We start from the raw sequence: 25,921 nt of genomic DNA on the forward strand, positions 1-25,921 counted from the left end.
TTGGGAGTGTGTTTTCAGGTTACCAAGTGATCTAGTACCATAAATCCATCTTTGGATGGCTTTAATCCCCTATAATAACCAATACTGAATGCTATTTTAACAGAATCTGTTTCAGACAATGGTATACAAAATTAAAGAGATTATAATTTTTCATAAATAAACAGACTGGAAAAAGAAAGTATTTGGAGATATTTTATTTCTATGATAAGGTAATCTCACATAAAAGTCTTCATGATGTCATTCATTTACAAAAAATGTTAAATCAGTTAAAATTAAAAAGTTTACACTAAATGACTCATTTTGTCTTCTCTTCCCCCTGCAATATGAGCAAAAATATATTAAATGCTAATTAAAGTAATAGGTGCAGTAGGTAACTGGTTCTATTATTTTATATCAGAGAAACATTGGATACATAGGGAAGTCTTCTGATAGCATTTGTTGAAGCCTTTTAAATAACCTAAAAGAATTTTGCATTGTTGAGTCACTAATCTAACATTGTGTGTATAATTTTGTTCCTAGTGTTTTTAAAATAAACTTTTAAAAATTGAATTCTATTTATTTTTAAGAAAATTAATGGCACTCCTTAGGATCTATCTCATTATGGATTTATATTTCTGGAAAATCAGCATTATATTCAGGCTTGTGTGAATGTTTTGTTACCTGTCATTTAAACTCCCAAAGCAGCACGACTTTTTGAAATTAGTTGTTGTCCCTGAAAATTAAGAATAAAAATAATAAGATAAAAATATGGATTATTATGTCAATCATGCTGTTAACACTTTACAATCTGGGGTGAAATCACAGGTTTGTAGATTAAGTTGAAAATAAAGAAATACATCTCTGATGTCAACAATGTGGGACAGTAGAAGTTAGAGAGAAAACAATATTCATTAATATCAAAAGATTTTTTCTATAACAATCTCCAAATCTATTTCTATTCTCATTTAATCTTTCCCCTTCCTCTACAAGTTACAAATTATTCAAAATTAAAAGGTTTGCAGATAAAGCTCTGCTAGTATTTGTTAAAGTGCTCTATATCTAAATGTCTTCTCAGATTACAGAACATTAATCTTCTTGTGTCACGTTTTCAGAAATGCTTTACATCAAATCTATTTTACCAGTTTTACCTAATTTGGTTATCTATTTCCCACCCTCACCTGATCCCACCAAAAACATACACATATACTAATAAGTACACACACTCAAATGCATCTAATTATATTATTTATAGAAAAACTCTACGTTTCTAAATATTATCTGTCTTTGGATTTTACATGGTGAGATAGGTAAATTTGACAAAAAAAAACCTAAGTTATAGAATATCTTTTTAAAGTATAATGTTGTTATATTCAAATATATGTAGCAATACAAACTAAACATTTGCAAAATTTAGCCAATTAGCTTGTTGTGATAATCATTTTACAATGCATAAATACATAGAAACATCACATGTACACCCTAAACATAATTTTTAATTTTTGATCATGCCTCAATAAAGCTGAAAAAGGTAATTTTTTAAAAGAAGGTAGAATTCTCCAGTTTAAAAAATAGCTAATTATTCTGCCAAAATTACTATGCAATTAAAATAACTCCTAAGTACCACTCTGTTGATGTACAAAAGCAAACTTCTAAATGAGTTCAAAAACATTTTCTACAAATATTATCCTAATATTCTGTTTGCATAATTTGCTATTAAATCCTTTAATTCATTCAGCTGAATCGATAAGGTTCTAGGCCAGAAACAATCTAAATTATCATCAATTGTTTATACATTGACTTCATAGGTTTCTACTAGGAAATAAATCAAACTTCCTAATTCTATCAATATATTTAAAAAGTATAATTCTTCCTAATATTAAGTAAGAAACTGTGATTGAGGGACTGTGTTATAGAAGCTTCTCTTCCTGTGTCTGTAAGGGGCGTGGTTTCAAAGGCAGGAGTTTCTCAGCTCCACACCTCCATCCAGAGGGGTTTCAAATGTAAAATTTTTTGTCTGGGTTTCCCATGCTTAGGGTAGGTAGAGAAAGCCAGGTAAGGCTCCTTTGTCCCAAAAAAATCCACTGAAAGCTCTGGGAGGAGGAAGCTCTGTAACTCAGAGTTGTGGACCAAGCAGCCAATCTGGTATCAGAGTCAAAGATCAATCACTCCAGAGGAAGTTTGGAAGAACTCCTCTCATTGGACGAAAACATGAATGGAGAGGGTTAAAACTCCAGCTGCTCATACTTAAACAGTTTCCATGGGCGCTGTCTTCCTTTCTCTCTCTATCCCTCTGTCTAATAAATAACTTTCCTTTGAATGGGAAGCTCACCATGCCTCTGGAGCCCATTTCCCCATTCTTCAGGGTTAGTGAGGCCAAGAACATATGTTGTCTAGTGGTTAGGATTCGAGGCTGTCACCCAGGGGGTCCAGTTTTTACACCTGGTGTGGGAACCAGGCAATCCACTGGAAGTTTTGCTCCCCCCGTTATATCCTTTGGTAAGCCAGCCAGGAGAATGTCGGGCTTCAGAGTGGTGAGTGATATTGAACCCCTTTCACTTGCTAATGTGTACTTTCCCTTCTTTTAAATTTGTTAAGGAGGTAAAAACTGGGCACCCATTGGCTGTCTAAAGATATGGGCTTTCTGGGAACCGATTCTCTAACAAACCCTGGTTCTTTAGAACTGTGAGCATTGGTCAGCTCTGAACCAGCTTCCTTTCCTTGCTGTTCTTTCTTTCTCTTACAATCTTAAAGAAGGTAACAGCCAGCCATTACCTTCTTTAAGAATGTTGTGCTTACGGGCCCCTCCCAAGTAGTTTATCCTCCTAGAGCAGTTTTACGGTCAGGCCAAGCTGAGGGCCAGCCAGAGGAAAGGGCAGAGTCCCAAACTCCTGGTTCAATCTGGTTAAGGTTGTGGCCCTGCTTAGACCATCTAAGGAAAAGCCAGCTATGCGAGCCATGCCCAGCTGTTCAGACACCAGCCTCCTGGGTCCAGATTTCCATAAGGCAAATTTCTTCCCTGCTCTTTCCTGTAAGGTAGTTTCTACAGGTGAGGCTATTACCCTTCTTGCTAGGACTTTGAGGCTCTTAGGGTGGCAGTTCAGGGACCCTTGCCCATGGTGCCCTCAGGCTTATGCCTATGAGGACCTCCTACAGTATACACAGGGCCAGTTCCCTTAGTCCACTGTGATAGATTATGGCCTAATAGAGCCAGAGTCTATCAGAGGCTATAGGACATTGTGTTTTTTGTCACCCCACAATTTCCCAATCCAACGGAGTGTGCCAAAATCCAATGACGTACAATTTGTCTTGCCTAGGATTGGCTCTCTGTATGGCAGAACTTCTCCATCTAGAATGCCATAGTCAGAACTGGTCTGACCCTCAAATAGTTAATTACAGACCCCACAACCCTAGGGTATATTCCTATAATGGAGAATTGGGTGGGGGAGAAGGTCCAGACCCCAAGGACATTGTTCCGGCCTCAGCCATGCAGCCAGCCATTACCTTCTTTAAGATTGTTGTGCTTAGAGGCCCCTCCCAAGTAGTTTATCCTCCTAGGGCAGTTTTATGGTCAGGCCTGATAATTAAACTCTTGCTAGGGAATATGGATGCATATTCCCTATGCCCAAGCCTCATTGGCCTAGTTCTTCAAGGATGCACCAGTACAGGGCCACTAAGCCCAGCAGTCCCCATGTTCTTAAGGTGGCCATAAGGACACTAGTCAGTGAAGGTGTGCCCATGACACCAGTAAGCATGATTAAACCCGGCACATGGGGGGAACCCAGAAGATGATCACTCACCTAGGGTGCAAGGAAACTACAAAGTGCTATAACTGGGGGTTGCCCCAGGGCTACCAGTTGCAAGGAATAACCAGGGATGTGGGTATCCCTGTGTTCAATTTCAGATGGATGCTACTCTTCCCAAGGCAAAATCACCCTTAAAGTGTATCCTGGATAACTGGGACCAATTTCATCCATAATCTTTAAAGAAGAAGTGGCTCATTTTTCTCTGCCAAACAGTGGCTGCGATACTCTCTGCTAAGTGAAGAAACCTGGCCTCCTAAGGGAAGTATAAATTATAACATCCTTCTACAATTAGATCTGTCTGTAAGATGGAAAATAAATGAATTGAGGTCCCCTATGTGCAAGTTTTCTTTTCTTTAAGGAAAAATCCTCAGCTCTATAAGGCTTATAACCTACGCCCTACTGGCCCCTCCTCAGGACTACCCCCATATTTAGGACTCCCTGTGGCTCTTCCCTCCACTGATGCTGACCAGGTCTCAGCTCCTGTAACACAAGAGGAGTCAGGGAAGGCCAACATGGTCAAGGCACCTCAGGCTACTAGGATGCCTCAACTCTGCTCCCTACAGGTAGTAGGAGGAGAATTTGGCGCAACCAAAGTGCAGACCCCCTTTTCACTTTCTGACTTAAAACAAATCAAGGCAGACTTAGGAAAATTGTCAGATGACCCAGACAAGTACATAGATGTTCTGCAGGGCCTGGGTCAGTCCTTTGAATTGAATTGGAAAGATACCATGTTATTGCTTATTCAGACTCTAACCAGCAGTGAGAGAGAAGCTGCTCTAACAGCAGCTCCAGAGTTTGGGGACACCTGGTACCTTAGTCAAGTACATGACCAAATGACACCAGAGGAGAAGGATAGATTCCCAACAGGTAGACAGGCAGTCCCCAGCATGGACCCTCACAGGGATCCTGACTCAGAACATGGAGACTGGAGTCATAGGCATCTATTAACCTGCATACTTGAGGGATTAAAATGAACTAGGAAAAAGCCCATGAACTATGCGGTGTTATCCACCATAAGTCAGGGAAAGGAAGAAAACCCAATAGCCTTCCTTGAGCGGTTAGGGAGGCCTTAAGAAAGTATACTCTTCTGTCACCAGACTCCATCAAGGGTCAGCTAATACTAAAAAACAAATTTATTATGTAATCAGGAGCAAACATTAAGAGGAAGCTCCAGAAGCTGGTCCTGGGGCCAGAAAAGAGTCTAGAATTATCACTAAATATAGCAAACTCCATATTCTGCAGTAGAGACCAGGAGGAACAGGCTGAAAGGGGCAGGAGGGACAAGAGAAAGTCTGTAGCCCTGTTCATGGCAAGCTGACCCGATGGGCTCAGAAGAGAGAAGAGCTTGGGTTAGCCACCAGTCTGGCAGAGCTTGCTACCACTGTGGCCTACCCGGACACTTTAAGAAAGACTGTCCCCAGAGGAACAGATCACCTCCTTGTCCTTGCCCACTGTGCCAAAGGGATCACTGGAAGGCACACTGTCCCAGTGGACAAAGGTTCCCAGGGCCTGAGGTGACTAACCAGATGACCCAGCAGGAGGGCTGAGGGTGCCCAGGGCAAGCACCAGCACAAGCCATCATCCTCACTGAGCCCCACGGAAGGCTAACCATAGAGGCCCAGGAGGTTGATCTTCTCCTGGACACTGGTGCAGCCTTCTCAGTTTTGCTCTCCTGTCCTGGATGATTGTCCTCCAAGTCTGTAACTGTCCGTGGAGTCCAAGGACAAGCAGTCTCCTGATATTTCCCCAGCCCCTAAGCTGTAACTAGGGAGATGTGCTCTTCTCCCATGCTTTCCTCATCATGCCAGAAAGTCCCACTTCCTTACTAGGGCAGGACCTGTTAGCCAGAGCAGGAGCCATTATCTATATGAACATTGAGAGGAAATCCCTCTCTACTGCCCATTACCAATTCAGCACGAAGTAGTTAAAGAGAGATCTATGCCCGTGTCCCAACAGAAGTTGGACTTTCCTGTTCAGAGTGGGGACTGAGGAACTGTGTTATAGAAGCTTCTCTTTCTGGGTCCACTAGGGGTGTGGTTTCAAAGGCAGGAGTTTCCCGGCTCCATGCCTCCATCTAGGAACCAGGGGGCTTTCAAATGTAAAATTCTTTGTCTAGGTTTCCCGGGCTCGGGCTAGGTAGAGAAAACCAGGTGAGGCTCCTTTGTCCCAAAAACCCACCAAAAGCTCTGGGAGGACAGGACTCTGTAACTCAGAGTTGTGGACCAAGCAGCCAATCCAGCATCAGAGTCAAAGATCAATCACTCCAGAGGAAGTTTGGAAGTACCCCTCTCATTGGACAAAAACATGAATGGGGAGGGAATAACTCAAGGGTTAAAACTCCATCTGCTCCTACCTATACAAATTCCTTCTCTGGGACAGTGTGGGAACTGTCTCTCTCTCTCTCTCTCTCTCTCTCTCTCTCTCTCTCTCTCTCTCTCTCTCTCTCTCTCTCTCTCTCTCTCTCTCTCTGTCTAATAAATCTCTTTTCCACAAAACTCTTTGGGTCCATGATATTCATTTGAACAGTAAGCTCACCACACCTCCGGGGCCCCTTTCCTTATTCTTCAGGGTTAGTGAGGCTAAGAACCTAAGTGGTCTAGTGGTTAGGACTTGGCACTCTCACCCAGGCAGCCCGGGTTTGACTCCTGGTGTCAGAACCAGGCAATCTGGCTGAAGTTTTTCTCCCCCAGTTGCATGATTATTTTGTAAATCTTATAAATTCCTTCAATCATTTCTCAATGAAATTTAAATCTCTCTGAAAATATTTTAAAGTTATAGATTTGTAGGGTCTTCTTTTCATTATCCATTACAGAAAATTCCATAGCAAGTATTTGAAGTATAAAAGGAGCTACATGTACCTCTTCAGCAAGGCAGACTTCCTGTTCCTGGCCTTGGCAGCATTTCTCCAACATGCCTGCAAAATCTGCAGTGACAGCCCCAAGTTGTTCCTCTGTTATTTGTGGCTTTTGCTTCACAAGGTTAATGAGAAACCTGTGATTTAAAGCAAAACAAAATACAAGAGAAGTCTGTTATGCAATGCTATTTTTCTACAGCCCTCCTAGTAGAGAATTTTCAGAGCCTAAACCCTCACTCTATCAACCTATCACTAGACTGACCACACACACTTTGTCTAATACTTTCAGTAGAAAGACTGAGGCTGAAAACATACCAAGTGTTCCATCAGCCTGGAGTTGTGCAGGTTATGGATGGAACACTATTTCATCCTTGACCATACATACATGTAGTAAAAGGCAATCTCCCCCTGCCCCACCCAGAATATCCTTTCCTGTCCTCTCTTCTTAAGTGTGTCTTATCCACACTCAAAGACCTAAATCTCTGAACCCTGCCCATCCGGTTATCACACCTTTATCTGGGCATTGGCAGCACTAATTGGCTGCACTACTCATTTAGCAAGGCTTTCATATTGGACTTAGGCCAGAGCAATAGAAATTAGACAAGAGCAATAGGAAAAGCTTGCCAGAAGAGGCAGCATTCTTATCATACCTTGAAACATACCTCGGACTGTGATAGAGAAAAAAAAAGAATGGGTTTTTCAGTGAAGGAAGACTATTAACAAAACAAGTAAGTATCAAAATGCTTGGGAGTTTGAAGAACATAAGCCCCATTGACTTGCATTACTATCACCATTACAAAAGAGCTCCCATAATGAATTGAAACGTACATGTCATTCCTTAACACCCAAACTGCATGGTTGAATTAAATAAGATGATTATTCCCTTCAAAGTGTAAAAAGTGTAAAAAAGAAATTCAATAATGTGTTTCCCATGCTTGCAATGGAAGTACCTGGATTTGCTGCAAAGATACACTCTAATTCCTGAGGATAGATTGCCCACTTTTCCTTAACCCCCAAATACATATCACAATAATAGTTGCAACAGAGATTATCTTTACAAACAGGAAATTGTCCACCCTCATGAATTTTTCCAGACCTGCTTCTCCAATAAGGCTGTGAAGACACTGAGACAAAACTATTTTCAAAGCCATTTTAAGTGCTCTGGGAGTAATGCTCTGTTAGTGAGCCCAACAGTGTTAGGTGTGCGAGGTAGAAGTCTCAGTTGCTCTTTGGGATTGTCAGTCTTCTCCATGCTAGCAAGTAACAGTTTCTTACTCTTGAATCATCGTATGCAGTGCTAAACCCTCAGTTTGGCACAGATCCTTATGGAAGATGAACTTGTCACCAGAGAATGCGGGAGGGACATATGTCTCATCCACCACCAAGCTGCCGAAACATGGCCTCCTGTTGGCATATGAAGAAGTGCAGCACTGGCCAACACCAGGGTTTACTGGAGTTGTGTCATGTCTGATACATAAGTGTCCAATAATAATGTCAGCCTGGTTAGGAGAATGAAAAAAAAAAAAAAAAGCAAGGAGTTTGGGCATTAGTCACAAAGTTGGCCCAGGTTTTCAAAAAACTACTGCAATGACTTCTAATGTCCAACAATTTATAATTAATATCAGAGGAAAATTTGCTATGTAGGATCATGTGGCAGTATATTATAAATTCCAGCATTTACCCATTTGCTTGGGCTAAGCCTTAGCATGTAGCAGCAGATGGTCCACATGTGATGTTGATGCTAGTCCTTTAGCTATTTGTGTCAGCAATTTGAAACACGCTTCCAGTTACATACACGCTTCTAAAGGACAAAATGTATCTGCCTTTATGTTTTCCATGTGTATTTAGTTAAACTTTCCATTTTTCTTTTGAGAATCACTAGCTGAAGGTAGGAAGAGCACAAACTTAGCCCTTTGAGTCGTATATATGTATATATATATAATATATATATACACACACACACATGTATACACTTGCAGCTACAATATCACCCTAATTGAAAAGAAATAGGGCCAATTTATGTGGGTTTTTAAGGCTTTCCTAATGTAGAATCCTTCTACTTTACACACTTCAAAGATATTTCTTTTATTTATTTATTTTTTTTTTTGAGATGGAGTTTTGTTCTTGTTACCCAGGCTGGAGTGCAATGGCGCGATCTCGGCTCACTGCAACCTCCGCCTCCTGGGTTCAGGCAATTCTCCTGCCTCAGCCTCCTGAGTAGCTGGGATTACAGGCATGCGCCACCATGCCCAGCTAATTTTTTGTATTTTTAGTAGAGACGGGGTTGACCAAGATGGTCTCCATCTTTTGACCTCGTGATCCATCCGCCTCGGCCTCCCCAAAGATATTTCTTAATCACATATTAATAACTTGTAATAAGAACTGATATGTTTTGTGTACACTTTTATCTATCAGACTACTGCTGTATGAGTTATGCAGATTATCTTGTTTAAAACAGCTGTCATATGAGGGTGGTATAATTTTTATTCTCAAATGTCAGATGAAAAAGCTTAAGCTTAATGACATAAGTAGCTTTTCCACTGTGACATAACTAATGAGTAGTGAAAGCAGAATGTGGTTGCAGGCTGGCAGCCTCTGGAACATACACTGCTGAACCATTACACCATTCTGCATCCCTGCAGCCTCTCAACATGGGGGATTGAACAAACAATTGAGGTGATATTAATCACAAGAACTTTGCTTTTACTCTTAATCTTTGGGGAAAATTTTTATGGCATGAAGACTAACTAGCAAATAACTCCCCATTACGAAAAAAAGATGAAAAGGGATAAAATAGTTATACAATTTGGTTTGCAATTATGATTTTATGGGAAAAAAAATTTCATTTATCTTGTAATCATATGTATGACCCTAGTGACATTAGGAAGCAAAGAAACTTGGCATTACTGACTCGAAAGTCATTTCACTATTCAGAACGTGGTATTCATCTTGTGCTGTACCCTATACCCTGTTAAAGGGAACAAATTATTCCTAATGTCATAATAATATTATACTCCAAAAGGTAAAAATATAAGTATATGGTTAAAATAGCATGACTAATTTCAATCTATCAAAGATAAAGCTTTTTTTTAAACTTCAAATAAGTGTATGAACAAAAAACAGAAATTATGAGTTGAAGTAATAAGTTATGAATTAAGTTATGAATTATAAGTTACATGTTGGTCATTCTGTCTTTCCAATATATAAAGGTGGCTCAGACATTGTTGACTAAACTGGCTGCACTTTCCCCAGCCATTCTAGAAGAGCAGGAAGCCTGACCACATACCAGCCATTCAGAGCTGAGTTCCCACACCCCTCCAACTGCTACTAATCAAACAAGCCTCCTAAAGCCATCTCTACTAGAGGGGAATTATGATGCTATTTCAAGTCAAACAGGGCAGGAGTGAGATGGGACTAAACCAAGCAGTCACTCACCGCTCCCTCACCACAGGCCAATAGTTCGTCCTCACTGAGTTGGCAGCAAGTGGCTGCTGTGGCTGCCATTTTTCTGGTGATGGCCACCAGCTCTGACGAGGTCAGCTGAGGGGCTTTCTTTGTGTAAGCAATGAGAAACCTGAAAGAAGCATGTTTTTACTAAGTCCTGCTGAGTCATTCATGAGTGTTTAGCCTCCTTGCCTTTCACAGACTCTTCTCTCATGTCAGAAGACATGAGGTCAGCTCATTTGTTTCATCCACATGGTATCTGAACCGACCTTTGAGATGTGTTCACTCCCTGTACTCCTATTATAGCAGCATATCACAATGAAAAAGCAAACTTCAGGCAAAAGGCTGACTCAGAGCTTTATTGTTTTTAACTCCGATCTTTTGGTGCTTTAACTAGGATGGACAATGACAGAATGGATATCTTTACTGCACAAATTTGCACAGTATGGGGAACGTAAAGTCAATACCATGGATCAGACAGGCCAAGCTTGTGGCTTCCATAGGAGGGGAATGCTACATTCTCTTCCAGGATATTGGATAGTCAAATTACACGGACTTCCAATCTGAAATAGGAACTGAAATTAGAGTAGCTATGGAGTTGCTAATTTGAACGTATATTTCTCTTGCTTCTTAATAATTTTAAATCACTAAAAATACTGTTTACAAAAACATACACATTTTGTAAGTAATATTCTCCTAGTTTCCGGAAGAGGCCACAGCTTTGCTTTGCCAATGCTTGGCTTTCCTGGATGTATTTCTGTAATTCTTCTTCCTGAAAACAGAAGAATCATTACCTATACGTCTTTCTCTTGTTGGATGTGTAACTTTGTATATAAAAGTTGATCAATATTTTACACTATTATAAAACCATTCTTAGGGATTTTCTAATATTAAAGACATTAAAGTATGAATTTTGATATTAAAGCAAATGGATTTTGGGGAGATTAAGTTTAAACTTTGTGAATCACAAAATCATTTAATGGAAAAATTCAATCTTTGGATAAATGATTAAAGTTCTTTCTGTACAAATTCTTGCCTTTCTGAAGCTATCCAGAATTGAATAATGAATACTACCTTTATTTGTGCATCAAAGAACTTTTGGTTAACATTTTTATTTCTAAAGCAAGCCACTAGTTGCTGACTGCTAATTAATAACAGCTTAATATCTAGACAACTAGTTAATAGATATAGCTGGCTAATTACTAGCTAATAACTAGGCTGTCAAACAAACAGCATTTTTAACAGATGATATCAACCCAGTTTTTCAGATTTCCCTAAAATTCTAGAGCAGCTTACCCGTTTATCTTGGCATTCAAGAGGGTTTTCAGTCTGGAAACACTTCTCCAATAACTCCTGGTATCCTTCAGCAACTCTTAGAATTATTGAGACAGCAAGCTGAGGGTGTCTTCTTGAATATTCATGAACATAACTGAAGTATGTGGGGAAAAATGTTGCAAGTTATTGGAACTAAGAGACAAAAGGAGTCATCACTTCTCTAGTTATTCCCATATAATATGGCATGTGGAAGTTAAATTCAAATAAACCTGCAAATCAAATAGGATTTGAATTATACGAATAGCAAAGCTATTAAGACAGACTGTGATACTTCAAATTGTCCTGTAAAATGACTTTTTGCCTTCTTTTGCATCTCTCAATTTGAGTTTTCAATTATGGACTTTATATTCATTTATTCAACAAATATTTTTCCAGTGTTTACTCTTTGCTAGCATTACTTTAAGCAGAACAGACTCAATGATGTGTAAGATAAATACCTGCCCTCTGAAAAGCACACATTATAGGCAGAGACAGAACAAATAAACAAAAAATAGGCCATCTTATTTCAGTTAGTGATAAATCAATGAAAATAAATGAAGATGGAAAAGGGGTGATACCCGAGGTGGAGAGGCCACTTAGTGTATCATCAAGAAAAGTCTCTCTAGGCAGCTGATATCAAAACGGAGATCAGCTAAGTAAAGGAAGCCATGAAAGTATCTGGGGGAAGATCATTTCTGGCTGAGAAAATTCTACTGCAAAAAACCTTTGCAACTGAAGAACTGCTTCTGTTAAACAAACAATTAGCTTTAGATGTGCATGGATGTGTAAACTTAAAGGTAATTCTTGACTTTATTACTGGTATTCCCAGGTTATATGATTAGTTTGGTCACCAGTAAGTTGTTACTATGTGTCTATTAAGTAGAACTTTATTCTAGTTTACATAATTTTATTTAGCAGTGCAAACTATGTGTGAATGTTTAATTTTAATGCAACAACAGAGCAATATCCTCAGGGAATATTAAAAAGAAAATTGGGCCATTATTTTCATTACTACATTAAAATCAGACTCTTAAAACTAGAAAGACCCTTGGAAATTACCAGGTATAAAGTCCTAAGTGCTGCACAAATACCTCCTCTAATAGCGTCCATAGTTACATACTATACAAAAAAGGAAAATGTATTAACTTGATTGCTTGCTTCCCTTAAAGACAAATAGAGAGAGAATGTGACCTATCAAGTATATTACAACAAGCTATTGTACTACAAATGTCTCTAAACATGTTTTGATTTTGTTAAAAAATATAAAACATGTATTTAATACATAGCAAATAAGCTGTCCCCATAAAAGCTCTTCTATCTAGCGTTATCTATTGAGTTATCCTTTAGAGAAAAGTTTTTTTAACATGCGTAGCAAAAGAGTACATTCTTAATCATGAACACTTTTTATTACAAAAATAGCCATATCCTATTTGAAAGTTCAATGGTAGCCTTGATGTGAGTAATCTTTACAGGATGACAATGCTTCTGATTCCAGAGAAATTGATGCAAAATAAAATTCAGCTTCATAAGCAAAACAGTTAAAGAGTACCAATGGTGAAAGCTTCATCATTATATGACAAAATCAAAGTTTTAAAGCTTTATTCTTAAATTTATTTTGGCTCAGAACATTCTAACCAAATACCCTCACATACTGAACTCAAAAACCATAGCCATCACTCTTCATTTCAGCAATGCAAATCTGTCAGCCACATAATTATTTGTACTTGTATGAACATACATTTACAGAGTGTGTTACCTTGCCAAGAAGATATTTTTTTCTTCTGAAGAAAATTGGTTAAAATCTTTATCTCCTAAAAACCTGTTTAGATTTGGAGATAGACCTTCAGGTTTTTCATCATTTTCTGCATTAATTACACAATGGCCACGTTCTAGTGTGGTCAGTTTGCAGCATTCTGCTATTTTGTTTGACAGAGTGTCTTGTTGAGAACATATATACGATATAATTTTTTCCTGTAACAAGGAAAATAAAATATAAGTTTTAAAAGTTTATTCTTTAATTTAAAAAAATCTCAAAGCTAGCTTTAGAAAAGGAAGAAAGGGAAGAGAGGCAGCGGGAAGGAAGCAAGAAAAGAAGGAAAAAAGGCCAGGAAAGAAGGAAGGAAAAAGAGAAGTGAGGGGTAGGGGAAGGAGGCAGGAAAGAAGAAGAAAGAAGACATTTTAACGTGTCTCACATTTTACAGCTTTCTCGCCACTTTTGCCTTTTCTCATTCCTTTCTACTTACCTGTTTGTTCAATTCTTCTTTTCATAGTTGTAAGCTAAACACTGTTATTTTAATTTAAAAACCTTAACAAATAAGAGGGAGATGTACTCAAATAGAATGAGATGCATCTTGGTATATATATTTCTATTAGCATTCAAATTTCCCACCAAACAACATTTGCAAATGATGTCATAACATGGAGAGCAAACTCTCTGCTCCATGAGAAATTGATGGCAATCATCTTTATCAGAACATACTGCAGTGACAGACTATGACCGTCAGAGGGCAGTCTATAGATAATAAAAATGCAGGGCATCTAGGCGTCCAGAGAGAGGCAGAGCTTACGTACACCTCTCAAGGGACTGAAAATTCTGTACATTCTCACCAAAGACAATTAGAAGCCATTATTCAGCTATCAAAATCCAACTGATATACTGAAATTAATGTTTCCATTTTAAAGGAAAAGGGTGGTTATAAACTCCAAAAATTGAAAAATCTTTTTTAAAATTACAATGAAAAGCAGCAAAATTTTCAGTTAAAAATGAGAAAACTGAGCTCAAAGGAAAACAAAATATTTCTGGTTGGTTTCCCTAGTTTCCAGGTTGATACTTCTAGAAGAAAAACAAATAAAGTAATATAGTCGCCTGTCAGGCTGCCTCCTCCCACATCTTCCCCAGCTCCTCAGGGACTGTCACTCTCAGGACTCCCCTGCAGCCTTGGTGTCTTGCTGACTTCAAGCATCTCAGCTGAATTGCCAGGGGAGTGGGCTGAAAGGAGCATTTTATCTTCATTTTCAGCCTTCTGGAAACTATAGATCATTGCTGGTTATCAAGCCATTTGAGTACCTAAGAGCAGGAATTTTTAAGCTCTTGGATTTTAATCTCTTTGGTGTGTCATGGGGACCAGAAAGAGAGTAATCTGGGGGTCAACAGACCTCTCTAGCAATATCTAGGAAGTCTAAAGTTAGCCAAAATAAGGCAATGCCACACTGCTTAAGTCACCACTAGCTAGAGCACACTTAGGAAACTGTTGGTGGGTTTTTAAAATTTTGTTTTCTAATTCTCCTTGACCCACTTCTCTTTGGCATGGCTAGCCTCTTACCTTGTAGAATAGTCTCTTGTACTATTTTTATTGTATTTGTTTATTTAAAAAACTATTACAGAATGCCTTCCATGTGCCAGGCATTGTGCTACGGAGATAACAGTAAACCAAGGCAGTCCCTAACTCCAAGGAGGTCACTGTCTTATCTCTCCTATCAGACTATGAATTCCTCAAAGTCAGCCTGAGCTTTTATAACAACTTTTCTTTCACAGTGGCTAGCAGATAGAAAGTACTTAATATATATTTATTTGTCAAGAAATAATAAATAAATGAAAAAACAAATACATTAAAACCTAGTCTCCTCCTGTCCTCCAAGTCACTATGTAAAAGCCTTCTGAGAAGTTCTCATGGTTTTTTTAGAAATAAGGAATAGATTGGCCTTGGCTTCACAAAAGGGTGCATATCTAAAGCAAAAGCCAGGATCAACAAAAGATTGTTTAAGTTTTACTACCAAGAAGTCTGTAAATTTACGGAGTCACCTAGTTTCCATTCCATGTAACTAATTCAAGTCAAACAGCCCCTTCCCTTTTAGAATGAGACAAAAAGAAGAGGGAGTGGAAATATATCTTTTTTTAAGAAGCAAGACTCTTCACCCCATCCTGCAGACAGTCCACCACGTCTCCTCTGCAACAGTGCTCATGTACGTGCGCCACATCCAGGACTAGCTTCCGGATTTCAGTAAAATTAACTTTGGTAAACTTCTGACTCAGTTTAGTAATAGTTCTAGGGAAAAAAATAAATTAGAAATTAATTTCTTGGTTAACAGTCAAAATGAAATAGAATTTATAGAATATTACTAAAGTAGAAGTTTCAAAGAGGAAACAACTGAAATTCCTTTGTTTAAAAAGAAGAAATCTGTTTTAAATCTTGTCGCTTCCAGCCTTCTCTTTCAAAGCAGTAGATCTGTAAACTGTGAACTGGCCCGCAATAAATGTTTAGAAGTAATTTATCTTTTCCTAAAACATGTCTTAAGAATTAAGAGAAATTCCTTTTGCCATTCGACCCTGATGCTGAACATTTGTATTGAGTGGACCGAAAACTTGGAAAGGATCAACACTTAAAATATGGAAAATTCCACCATCCTGGTCAACATGGTGAAACCCCGTCTCTACTAAAAATACAAAAAATTAGCTGGGCACGGCGGCGCGGGCCTATAGTCCCAGCTACTCTGGAGGCTGAGGCAGGAGAATTGCCTGAACCCAGGAGGCGGAGGTTGCGGTGAGCCGAGATCGCGCCATTGCACTCCAGCCTGGGTAACGAGAGCGAAACTCCGTCTCAAAAAAAAAAAAAAAAAAAAGGGAAAATTCCATGGAAATGAGAACCATTTTTCACTGGGGTAAAAAATACTTTTGAGAATCCTGGAAAGGAGGCGTATGTGCAAATCAATGAAATGGGACAAGAAAGTGGAGCAGATTAAACATTTCAGGCATATCATTGTGCCAAGACAGTAATGTAGCCAAAAAAGGAAGTAAGAAATAAAAATTCTGGTTTCCTCTGCATATTTCATTAAGTTTTAAACGTTGTCTTTGTGAAACCACTGCTCCTAGAAAAAAGTTATCATTGCTGCTTCTGATAAAGATGGATCTTCTCTATAAATTTAGACCATTTAGCTTTAGTCACTTATGGATAGCAAATGATAAAGCCATTACAGTACTATCCTAATTTCTATCTTGTTACAAAGATAAATTTAAATAAAGTAGGTCATAAATTAATCTTTCAGTTTCTAATTGAGTTGCAGGATAGTTAGGGCATAAATCGGACTTTTTCCAAAAAGAAATTTCAGTCTTTAGAACTAATTCCATTACTAAAAATTCATTTTAGATCTCCCCTGTGTGCAATATGTTTTAATGTGTCATTTAATCAAACAGTAATCAAATAAATAAACTCCGAATACATATACTTACTACTCCTTGATTAGCAGCTCAGATATTTTCATATTTGAGAAATGTTTCATTATAAAAGAATTGACAAGTACTTTAAATCAGTTATGTAATTTAAAATGTTCTTTTCTCCTGATACTGGGTTCTAGTATTACTGTCTCAAGGAAATATTTCCATGGGAAGCAATAAATGCTGAAAAGGGCTTCATAACAGATTAAGAGATACAATTAATGTAAGGAATTTCTTGTTAAGGCAAAAGTTTTAAACGGTACTCAGTGAAGGCTGACTTACTCTGTAGAGGAGCTAGAAAATTATGGTCTAGTGATGAGGTACAACTTCACTGCAGATCAGAACTTAAGTGTCTTTTAAAGAACAGGTAAAGAACATCAACCTTAAAAGTCTTCTCTATCTATTTTCTCAGCTAGGCTTGAGTAAGTGTTAAACTGACTTATCCATTAGCTTCATTCTGATCGTAAGAGTTCATGATTCTGATCCCGCTAGCCCTCGTCAAAAGGGGCCTTCATTCTCCAAAACAGCAACAACTAGAAAAAAGAACCCAAATTGCAAAATGGTAGTTCTGTAGCTCTCACCCTCTTCCCTCAATAGAGCTTAAACTTACATGGCTTGGAAGGTTTGGAGTCCAAAATTTTTCATTACTGCACATGCATGTTGATTAAACAAGCTGTTTTCTCTTAATTCTTTTGTAATTGATGCTCCCTAGATGTAGAAGAAGATGTCATGAAAGCATATATTAATTTTTTACAAGCTCTAATATTTAGAAAAACAAGTTATAGGTAAAATGAAATTTCATAAAACACATTTTTTACTAAAATTATGAATGCCATACATTATTACAGAATATTATTGACTCATTTATTCTTTTGGGTTAGTTTATATGCATCTGTGACAGACAAATTTATTCAATATATCTTGAAACAAAAACATAACTTTTATATTGGGGATCATAAATGAGTAACTGTACTTTTAAACAGCTTAAAGACAAATTGAAGACTGCTAATTTCTTAAATGTCCTTTCAGTCGCAAAAAATACTATTGTAGCACAGCCTGACATTGAGAGTAGTCACAATTCTTAGGAAATTTTCATTATAGGACTGTTGGTGACAAGTAGTTAATGGTAGATATCATTTTACCTCTCTAAACGTAAAAAAAAAAAATTCTTCTCTAACCCTCTTTCCTAGCTTGTTAAAGGACAAAAATACACCTCAAATTTTTCTAAGGATTAAAAAATAATGAGTATAAAGCATTCATCAGTTTTCCTTCATGTTTTATCTCTCCTCTGCTCCTTCTCTCCATTTGCGTTACTTACTCCTCTCCCATTTACAGCACCCTCTCTTTCTCTTTCCCTCTTTGTCTTTCCTTCTTTATCCCATCAAATTTACTTCCTTAATAATAAAATTATTGTTGACTGAATGAATAGATAATTTTTAAAAACTAGCAAATACAATTTTGTTCACACAAAGAATATCAGACTGCTGAAATATTTCTCTATTCCGAAGATGATACTCAAACATTAAGCACATTTTCATCTTTAACTTTATTTCATTTTAATGAGTCACAGTCAGACTACAGTATTGGTTCAGATATCCACACAAATATGATACCTTTGTTTGGAAGCATTCAACTGCATTTTCAACTTTGCAGCAAGATGGAATTATTTTGTCGTAGCGAGCAGCCAAAAGAAGAATTGTAGGTGCATACAGGAAGGGATGCCTTCTTGCTATCTCATAAATGTATCTGTAGAATAAAATAGAACCTGAAGATTTATAAACACATAAAAATAGGACTACTACTACTGCTTGGAGCTGGACTCTGGGATTTATTTAAAGATTCAAATAACAACAACAACAATAAAAAAATGCATTTGACTTTGTCTTTCCGTGTTCCTAAAGGGAAAATGGTCATATTTTTCCACATGCTGTCAACATTTTCCTCACTAAAGATCCTGGGGGAATAAAATATCTGACAGATGATACCAGATTCTATTCTGAGAACAAAATAGGCAGACATGATAACCGTGATTCTTATTAAAATGTCCTTTTCAATAAGCCTATTCAGTTATGTTTCAGGAATCAGCAAAGCCAGACCGCTCCTAAGTACAGCAGAAAGACAGACGTTTTCCCTTCTCTGTGCAGAATGGAGTTATCCACCTGGAGAGTCAACATAGCAGACATGTTCTAAGAGCAGTCTCTCTATTTCTCCGGTTTAGGAAGTAACATGGGAGGCAGAAGTGATGAAGGGTTAGATACGGGCTTCTCCAACAGAGAATCTGGGTTCAAATGTACTCGCTGTATGCCCTCAGCCAGTTGTTTTAATCTTCCAGCTTTCGATTTCCTCATCAACAAAGCAAGGGGAAGAATAATGAAGAGGAAGAGGAAAAGGAAGCTTCAAATATTGTTTGTGAGCATTAATCGGATCCTATGTGCAAAGAGACACGTTTCCACACATCCTAAGAGTTCAGTAAATCTTTGCCATGTCTCTGCATCTTGACCATGCTTGGAACTCTTCACTTTCATTTCTAGGCAATTTGGAGAGCACAAAACACCAATATATGGCTCTGGAAAGCATCAATTTTGTGCAATACTAATATATTCTTGAACAAGGTAAAACTGAAAGTAGAATGGGAAAAAGCAGGTGTATATATCTCAAGGCACTAATGGAACCTCTGGTAGGTCTGTCCTGTGGTCTGTGCTACATCTAGCATGCTGCGGAAACAAAGTTACACTGAATGTTGCTCTCCTAATTACCTTGCCTGGGACCTTAGTAGACACAACACCAAGCAAACATTATACCACCTACTGGGAGTACCTGAGTGTACTGCAAAAATATTAAATTAGGCTTTCTACTGCTCTCTTTCTGAGGCTTGCATCTACCTTTAAACTGGATCCTTACTTGTTCATGAATGTCTCCCTGTCTTCTTCGTATGCTTCACAACTCACGACAGGTTCTGGAACTTGGAAAAGTTGCATAGATGTTGGAGTGGGCTTTTTGTGTGCAAGAAAACAGCTATGTCTTTCCTCTTCACTTTGGCTGCAGCAGTCTGAAAGTCCATACTTTTCCAAAATTTCCTTCTCATGGCACATTTCTTCCAGAAAGGCAGGTAGCTATAAGAAATATTTTATTTTTGGTGAAAGATAACTAACTTTGCCTTAAAAATCTATAAAACACATGAAACATTTTCTAATGTCCAAAATCAGAACTATGGATTTCGAAAAATTTTCTGTACACATTCCAATGTATTTTGTTTTAGCCTGATGAAATAGATTTCTCTGCTGCCTTTTGGGAAATGAAACTTTAATCTCCAAACTATAAAAGAAAAAAAGTCATGCAATATTTTGTTTCTCTTTCTCAATTTTGAATTATTTTACTTTTTCCTTTTTATGTTATCAAAAATTTGGACTAGGATATATAAGCTTTTATAAATATATAAACCAGGTTTCATCGACACAGAGAGGAAAACAACACACACTGGGGCCTGTCAGGGGTTGGGATGCAGAGAGGGAGAGCATTAGGAAATATAGCTCATGCATGGTAGGCTTAATACCTAGGTGATAGGTTGATAGGTGCAGCAAACCACCACGGCACATGTTGACCTCTGCAACAAACCTGCACATCCTGCACGTGTACTCCAGAACTCAAAATTAAAATTAAAATTTAGAAAACAAGAAACTGAGCAACATAATATTTTCACGATTCTCATTAAAGATATAACTTCTGGAATTGCAAATATATATGCATATATCATGGTACATATGTACATATTTATAATTCCAAATATATATATGTATATATGTGTGTATCATGGTACATATATATGTGTGTGTGTATGTATATACATACCATGTTTCAGACATAAGTCCTCATTTTACATGCCATCCTGTGATAAGACATTATAAAACTGCATATTATTTTCAATTAGAAATACAAATGATTTTGAAATGAAATAATGGTTGGATTTTGAATGGAAAAAAAAATTTAAACACTTTTCATTGGTTGTAATTACAGCTTTAGCTAAAATGTTTTAAAACATATGTGCTTCCTTCTCTGGTGACTTACCAAACTCAGATGACATCACCAATATTACACAGAAAGCCTCTGAGGAGTACAAGTGTTTCATGCATGTTAGGGAACTTTTATGTAGCTTTTACAGCTGCTACAGTAGTATTTAGAGAATTCTGGAAAGCTTACATAAGATTTCTAATTCCCAATCCTCATTTAAAAGGCATGCCTTTAAATTTACAAGAATAACTCAGCAATCTGTAACATTACCTTGAAACTCTAATTGAATATAAATTTGCAATAGGTAATATACTTTGTAGTTTTTATACATATTTTGAAAAGATTATTAGGACAAGACAAAAAATAGAAATGCAAACAAATTTTTATCAAATCATGAATTTTAGAATTAGAAAATACTTTATATCTTTAAAAGGGCATCTCTTCTATAATATTCTAGGTACATTGCCTTTCAGCCACCTAATCAACCCCACCATAACAGAGGATTCTCTGGACATGTTCTTTTATAATTGAAGAGTTCTGATCATTATAAAGCCTGTTTCTATGTTGAGATATAATAAATAATAATAAATATTATTTGTTGAGCATCTACATTGGAATATCCTTTTTTTTATTGTACTTTAGGTTCTAGGGTACATGTGCAGATCATGCAGGATTGTTGCATAGGTACACACATGGCAATGTGGTTTGCTGCCTCCATCCCCCCATCGCCTACATCTGGCATTTCTCCCATGTTATCCCTCCACGACCTCCCCACCCCGCCCCCCGCTGTCCCTCCCTTGGCCCCCTGGCAACAGACCCCAGTGTGTGATGCTCCCCTCCCTGTGTCACTGTGTTTTCATTGTTCAACACCCACCTGTAGGTGAGAACATGTGGTGTTTGATTTTCTGTTCTTGTGTCAATTTGCTGAGAATGATGGTTTCCAGATTCATCCATGTCCCTACAAAGGACACAAACTCATCATTTTTTATGGCTGCATGGTATTCCGTGGTGGATATGTGCCACATTTTCCTTGTCCAGTCTATCACTGATGGGCATTTGGGTTGGTTCCAGGTCTTTGCTATTGTAAACAGTGCCACTATGAACATACGTGTGCATGTGTCTTTATAGTAGAATGATTTATAATCCTTTGGGTATGTACTCAGTAATGGGATTACAGTAGTCAGTGTTTATCTAAAATTCAAATTGAACTGGGTATTATATTTTGTTGTTGTTTGCTAAACCTGGCAGCCCTAACAATGTGCTATGCATCTTACATTCACTATAGTTACAATGTAATGAAGCTACTAAGACTGTTAAATCTGAAATCAGATGGTATAGTTCAAATCCTAGCTCTGCCATCTGCTGGCTCCCTTAAAAAGTTACTTTAATTCTCTGCACCTCCGCTTCCTCAACTGGAAGATTAGCATCTATCTTCAAGAATTATTTTGCATGTTTAATAAATAAATATATGTAAGCAAAGCTGATATTCTGCTAATAAGCTTCAGCCAGCATCTCTTGACTCACTGGACAACCATTCTGATTTGTCAGTGCTATCCTTATGTTGTAAAACATTTTCATTATCAATGTACACATTATGCTCCCTAGAATAATGCCAGTCACATTGCATGTGTGGTAAAAATTAGCTACTACTATTATTACTATACCAATTTTCATGCCAACTCCGAAATGGAAGCTATTATTATCCCTTACTTTACAGATAAGAAGACTGCAGCTCAAAAAAGTTAATATGCCCATCATCAAGATAATCTTATTTCAGAACCATAGCTCTTAGACACCATGTATATAATGGCCTCTTTATAATAGCTATCTATTGTTCTCTTCTGCCCTCTTTGGCAATTCAGAATTAATCTAATCCCTCTTTCATGCAATAGCTCTTAAAATATTTAAATACATTTCTCATGCTATTTCTGTATCTTCTCTTCTGCATGCTAAATTTTTATCAAATATCACAATGCTTTTTTAAAATTATTAACTCACCTGGTTTTCAAGACACCCTGCAGACTGTTCCTCTCCAGCGGGTTTCTCAATTGCGGTCAATACATCTTTCACCATTTTGCTTACTTCCATGTAAGTGGCTTCTTGAATAAACTGGGCAAAAAATATGGTAGCCCTGAAACAGAAATACGCATTAATGCTTAAGGAACAGACCTGCGGCAAGCTTATTTTTCTCAAATATAATTTTTTGGGTTTTTTTTTGTTTCATTTTCTATTTATGTTGTAACCTGTTTAGATATTTGATTTTAACAATTATGTAAAATTAGCTTCTAGTCATCCAAGAAGAAACTTCACTCTTTTTTCCTGTTTTCTTTTCCCTTAAATATACATATAGATGTTAAAGGTCAAAATAAGTGGATTTCCCATAACAGTGGTTCATCCTTTTGTAACCACCTATCTGCTACAATGCATTCATAACTGAGGGTATCTTTATTATTTGTAGTTACCATAGCTGTAACTGTACCCTCAGTTATAATTATGGTAACTATAAATAATAAATTGTATCTATATTATTATTATGATTACCATAACTGAGGGTATCTATATTATTTATAGTTACTTTTAAATTTAAGCAAAAAATAGGTCATTAGACAGACCTTTGATGGTGTCTACTCCAAGTATAATCAAAGTCTAAAATCCAAGACCACAGTGTTCATGGATTGACTCAAAGCAGTCCTTGTGCAGGTTTGAATGTGCAAAATGTAACAGCAACATACTACTTGAAGTTATTTATTAGAAATTTAATAAATCTGGAATGAAAAGACATCCAAGAGACAAATATACTCTCCACAAATAACAAAAGCTAGAATATTTAATCACCTATGATTTAAATAGGACATAGAAAATAGGACCAATATACTCTCCACAAATAACAAAAACTAGAATATTTAATCACCTATGATTTAAATAGGACATAGAAAAAGAAAACATTGTAATATCACCCTATTGGTATTGATGAGAAAAATTCCTGAATTAGTATATGACTGTCACTGATCAGACACTAATCTTCAGTTTCTAAAATCTGATTTGGTTTGCCATATGTGATTTCAAGGAATCTAGGTGTTAATGTCTAAGGCATTAGTCAACAGTTTAACCTCTTCAACATCAAGTTGATATTCAGTAAAAATAACTTTTCTTGAAATTGTCCAAACTGCTTTTGTGCTTTTAGGAACTCATAGGGCTACCCAATTTTATTTAGATATTTACTTATCATTGCTTTGCACATTTAAAGTACATTTATATAAGCAAAACTTACAGATCAGTTAAATTTATCTCTGCAGTACATTGGTAAGAATCCAATATGGAAGCTGGAAAGCAAAATGAACTTCATGAAATGTGTTTTCAACTGCAACCAGGACAGTAATCATTGTTACATATGAATGTTTGTATTTCAGTTAGAATTGTATAGTTTTAAAACTAAAAGAACATTAGGGATAACCTAAGCATCTGAATTTTATACCTGAGAAAACTAGGAAGCTAAGGAATGAAGTTAACAAGCATAATTTATAGTAGATCCAACACTAAAATCCAGATTTTGTCTTCCAGTTATTTGGTTTGCCCCTGTACTGTAGTGCTGTAATTGTCCTGAAAATCAAATGGTTAAAAATGTATTTCAGGATTTCTTTTGAACATAGTTATACTACAGTTTATCATTCATTCATATCCCAGTCATAGTGTTTCTTCTTCAGACTGTCACATAATGATCCATTTTTCTGTATTAAAAATAAAGATGTTACTTATTTTACTAGTCTGAGGGAGTTTTCTATGTGAAGAAGCATAATTCTGGCTTCTTCACATACAAAATTTTATTTATTCACATGTATGTGCATATAACTAATTTTTCAAAGTTAATATGCATATCAATTAAATAAATGTGTAAAAATTAATTCAACATGAAACATACAAACCATTCATTTGTCATGTTAAGCATGACTATAATTTTGTAAACTCTGATAAAGTTACAAGTTTATCTTTCATTTAAATATATTCACCAGTTAAATATTTTTTCTCCATATGGAATAATAAATATGATAAATAAATCAAGACAAATGAATAAGTGCAAATTTTATAATTTTAAAATTTTGATATAGAGAAAAGACTAAAAAGAAAAACACAAAATATCTCACCTATTCCATATTCATTTCTATGTGGTGTTCTGGATTCAGTAAAATTTAGTAGGAAAATTAAAAAAATGGATCCCACCCACTTCATGGTGGCTATTTTGTTATTGGCAGTGGTGGGAGCAGAATACGGAAAATCATGCTGAAATTCTTTTATACTCTTTTCAGGCAATGCCTGTTAACTAGTAACCTTTTGTTGGTATATCTGTTACTGTATGATATGTCCTTAGGTTGAGAATGGAGCATTTGCCAATAATTAACAATGTAGCAGTTATTTGTATTTTATGTTCAAGGACACAGACCTCTCTGGGGTGAAAAAGTACTGCAAATGTATTTCATTTTGCAAATATAACAAATATTCTCCACAAACTACAGAATATTCAAAGGGATGACTTGTCTCTAAGTTGCAAAATAATTAATTCCTCTCAAATTAAGAAGATAATGAAGCCATAAAGACACAGGATTTGGTATGCAATTCATTTAAATACATTAATTCTTTAAAACTATTAAATGCCTGTTATATGCCAGGCACACAACACAGTGTCTGACCAATTCAGACTTTTCATTTTGCAAATATAACTGATATTCTCAAACTACAGAATATTCAAAGAGATGACTTTTCCCTAAGTTGCAGAATAATTAATTCATCTCAAATTATCATTGCCTGATAATTATGTTGTTATTGTTTAGCTCAAAAACACTTTTCACTTAATATGTATGTTGTAAAGTACATTTTTAATTATTTAGTATACAATGTATTGCTTAACATAGAAAACATGGAGCTCAAACCTAATGAACCAGGTCCCATAAAAATTTTATTTGCACATGTGTCATTGTGAAGTGGGTCAGCTGCACCATTCATTTAGCAACTCAAGATGATGATGGTAATACTACCTGACAGATGCTTATAAACTCCACCTAGTTCTGAGAGTGGTTCACCTCCTATCCTCCCTGTCTATGAGGGTTCCCAATCTTGACTACGCAGAATCACTGGGACATCTTTTTAAATTCCAAATGCCTAGTCTGTAACCCAGACCGGTTAAATCAGAATCTGTGGAGTTGGGACCCAGGCACCCATATTTTCTAAAGCTTCACAGGTGTTTTATTATTCTAAAGGGAAGATTGTAAAACCAAATGACCCACACCAGGAAATAAATTCATATGGTACATT

At 36.8% G+C, this 25,921-nt stretch overlaps 1 protein-coding gene across 1 annotated transcript; it reads right to left on the bottom strand.

Moving 5' to 3' along the window:
- Positions 1–179: 179 nt before the first annotated feature.
- AFP (alpha fetoprotein) lies at positions 180–24,921 on the bottom strand. The gene is made up of 15 exons (XM_035293563.3): positions 24,757–24,921; positions 23,886–23,937; positions 22,613–22,745; positions 19,508–19,719; positions 18,220–18,352; positions 17,217–17,314; positions 15,311–15,440; positions 13,151–13,365; positions 11,377–11,509; positions 10,755–10,852; positions 10,072–10,210; positions 7,912–8,135; positions 6,641–6,773; positions 661–712; positions 180–316 (listed from the first exon to the last, which is right to left on the bottom strand). Exons 1-14 carry the CDS (start codon positions 24,839–24,841, stop codon positions 668–670), a joined length of 1,830 nt encoding a protein of 609 aa, XP_035149454.1. The 5' UTR covers positions 24,842–24,921; the 3' UTR covers positions 180–316; positions 661–667.
- Positions 24,922–25,921: the final 1,000 nt, after the last annotated feature.

Source organism: Callithrix jacchus, chromosome 3 (assembly GCF_049354715.1).
Source record: "Callithrix jacchus isolate 240 chromosome 3, calJac240_pri, whole genome shotgun sequence".
NCBI classification, from domain to species: domain Eukaryota; kingdom Metazoa; phylum Chordata; class Mammalia; order Primates; family Cebidae; genus Callithrix; species Callithrix jacchus.

Coding starts and splice junctions, on each gene's coding strand:
- AFP (XM_035293563.3), bottom strand. CDS start 24,841: ATGAAGTGGGTGGGATCCATTTTTTTAATTTTCCTACTAAATTTTACT. Junction 23,938..24,756: donor TAGAAATGAATATGGAATAG/GTGAGATATTTT, acceptor TTTGCTTTCCAG/CTTCCATATTGGATTCTTAC. Junction 19,720..22,612: donor CAGGGTGTCTTGAAAACCAG/GTGAGTTAATAA, acceptor TATTTCTTATAG/CTACCTGCCTTTCTGGAAGA.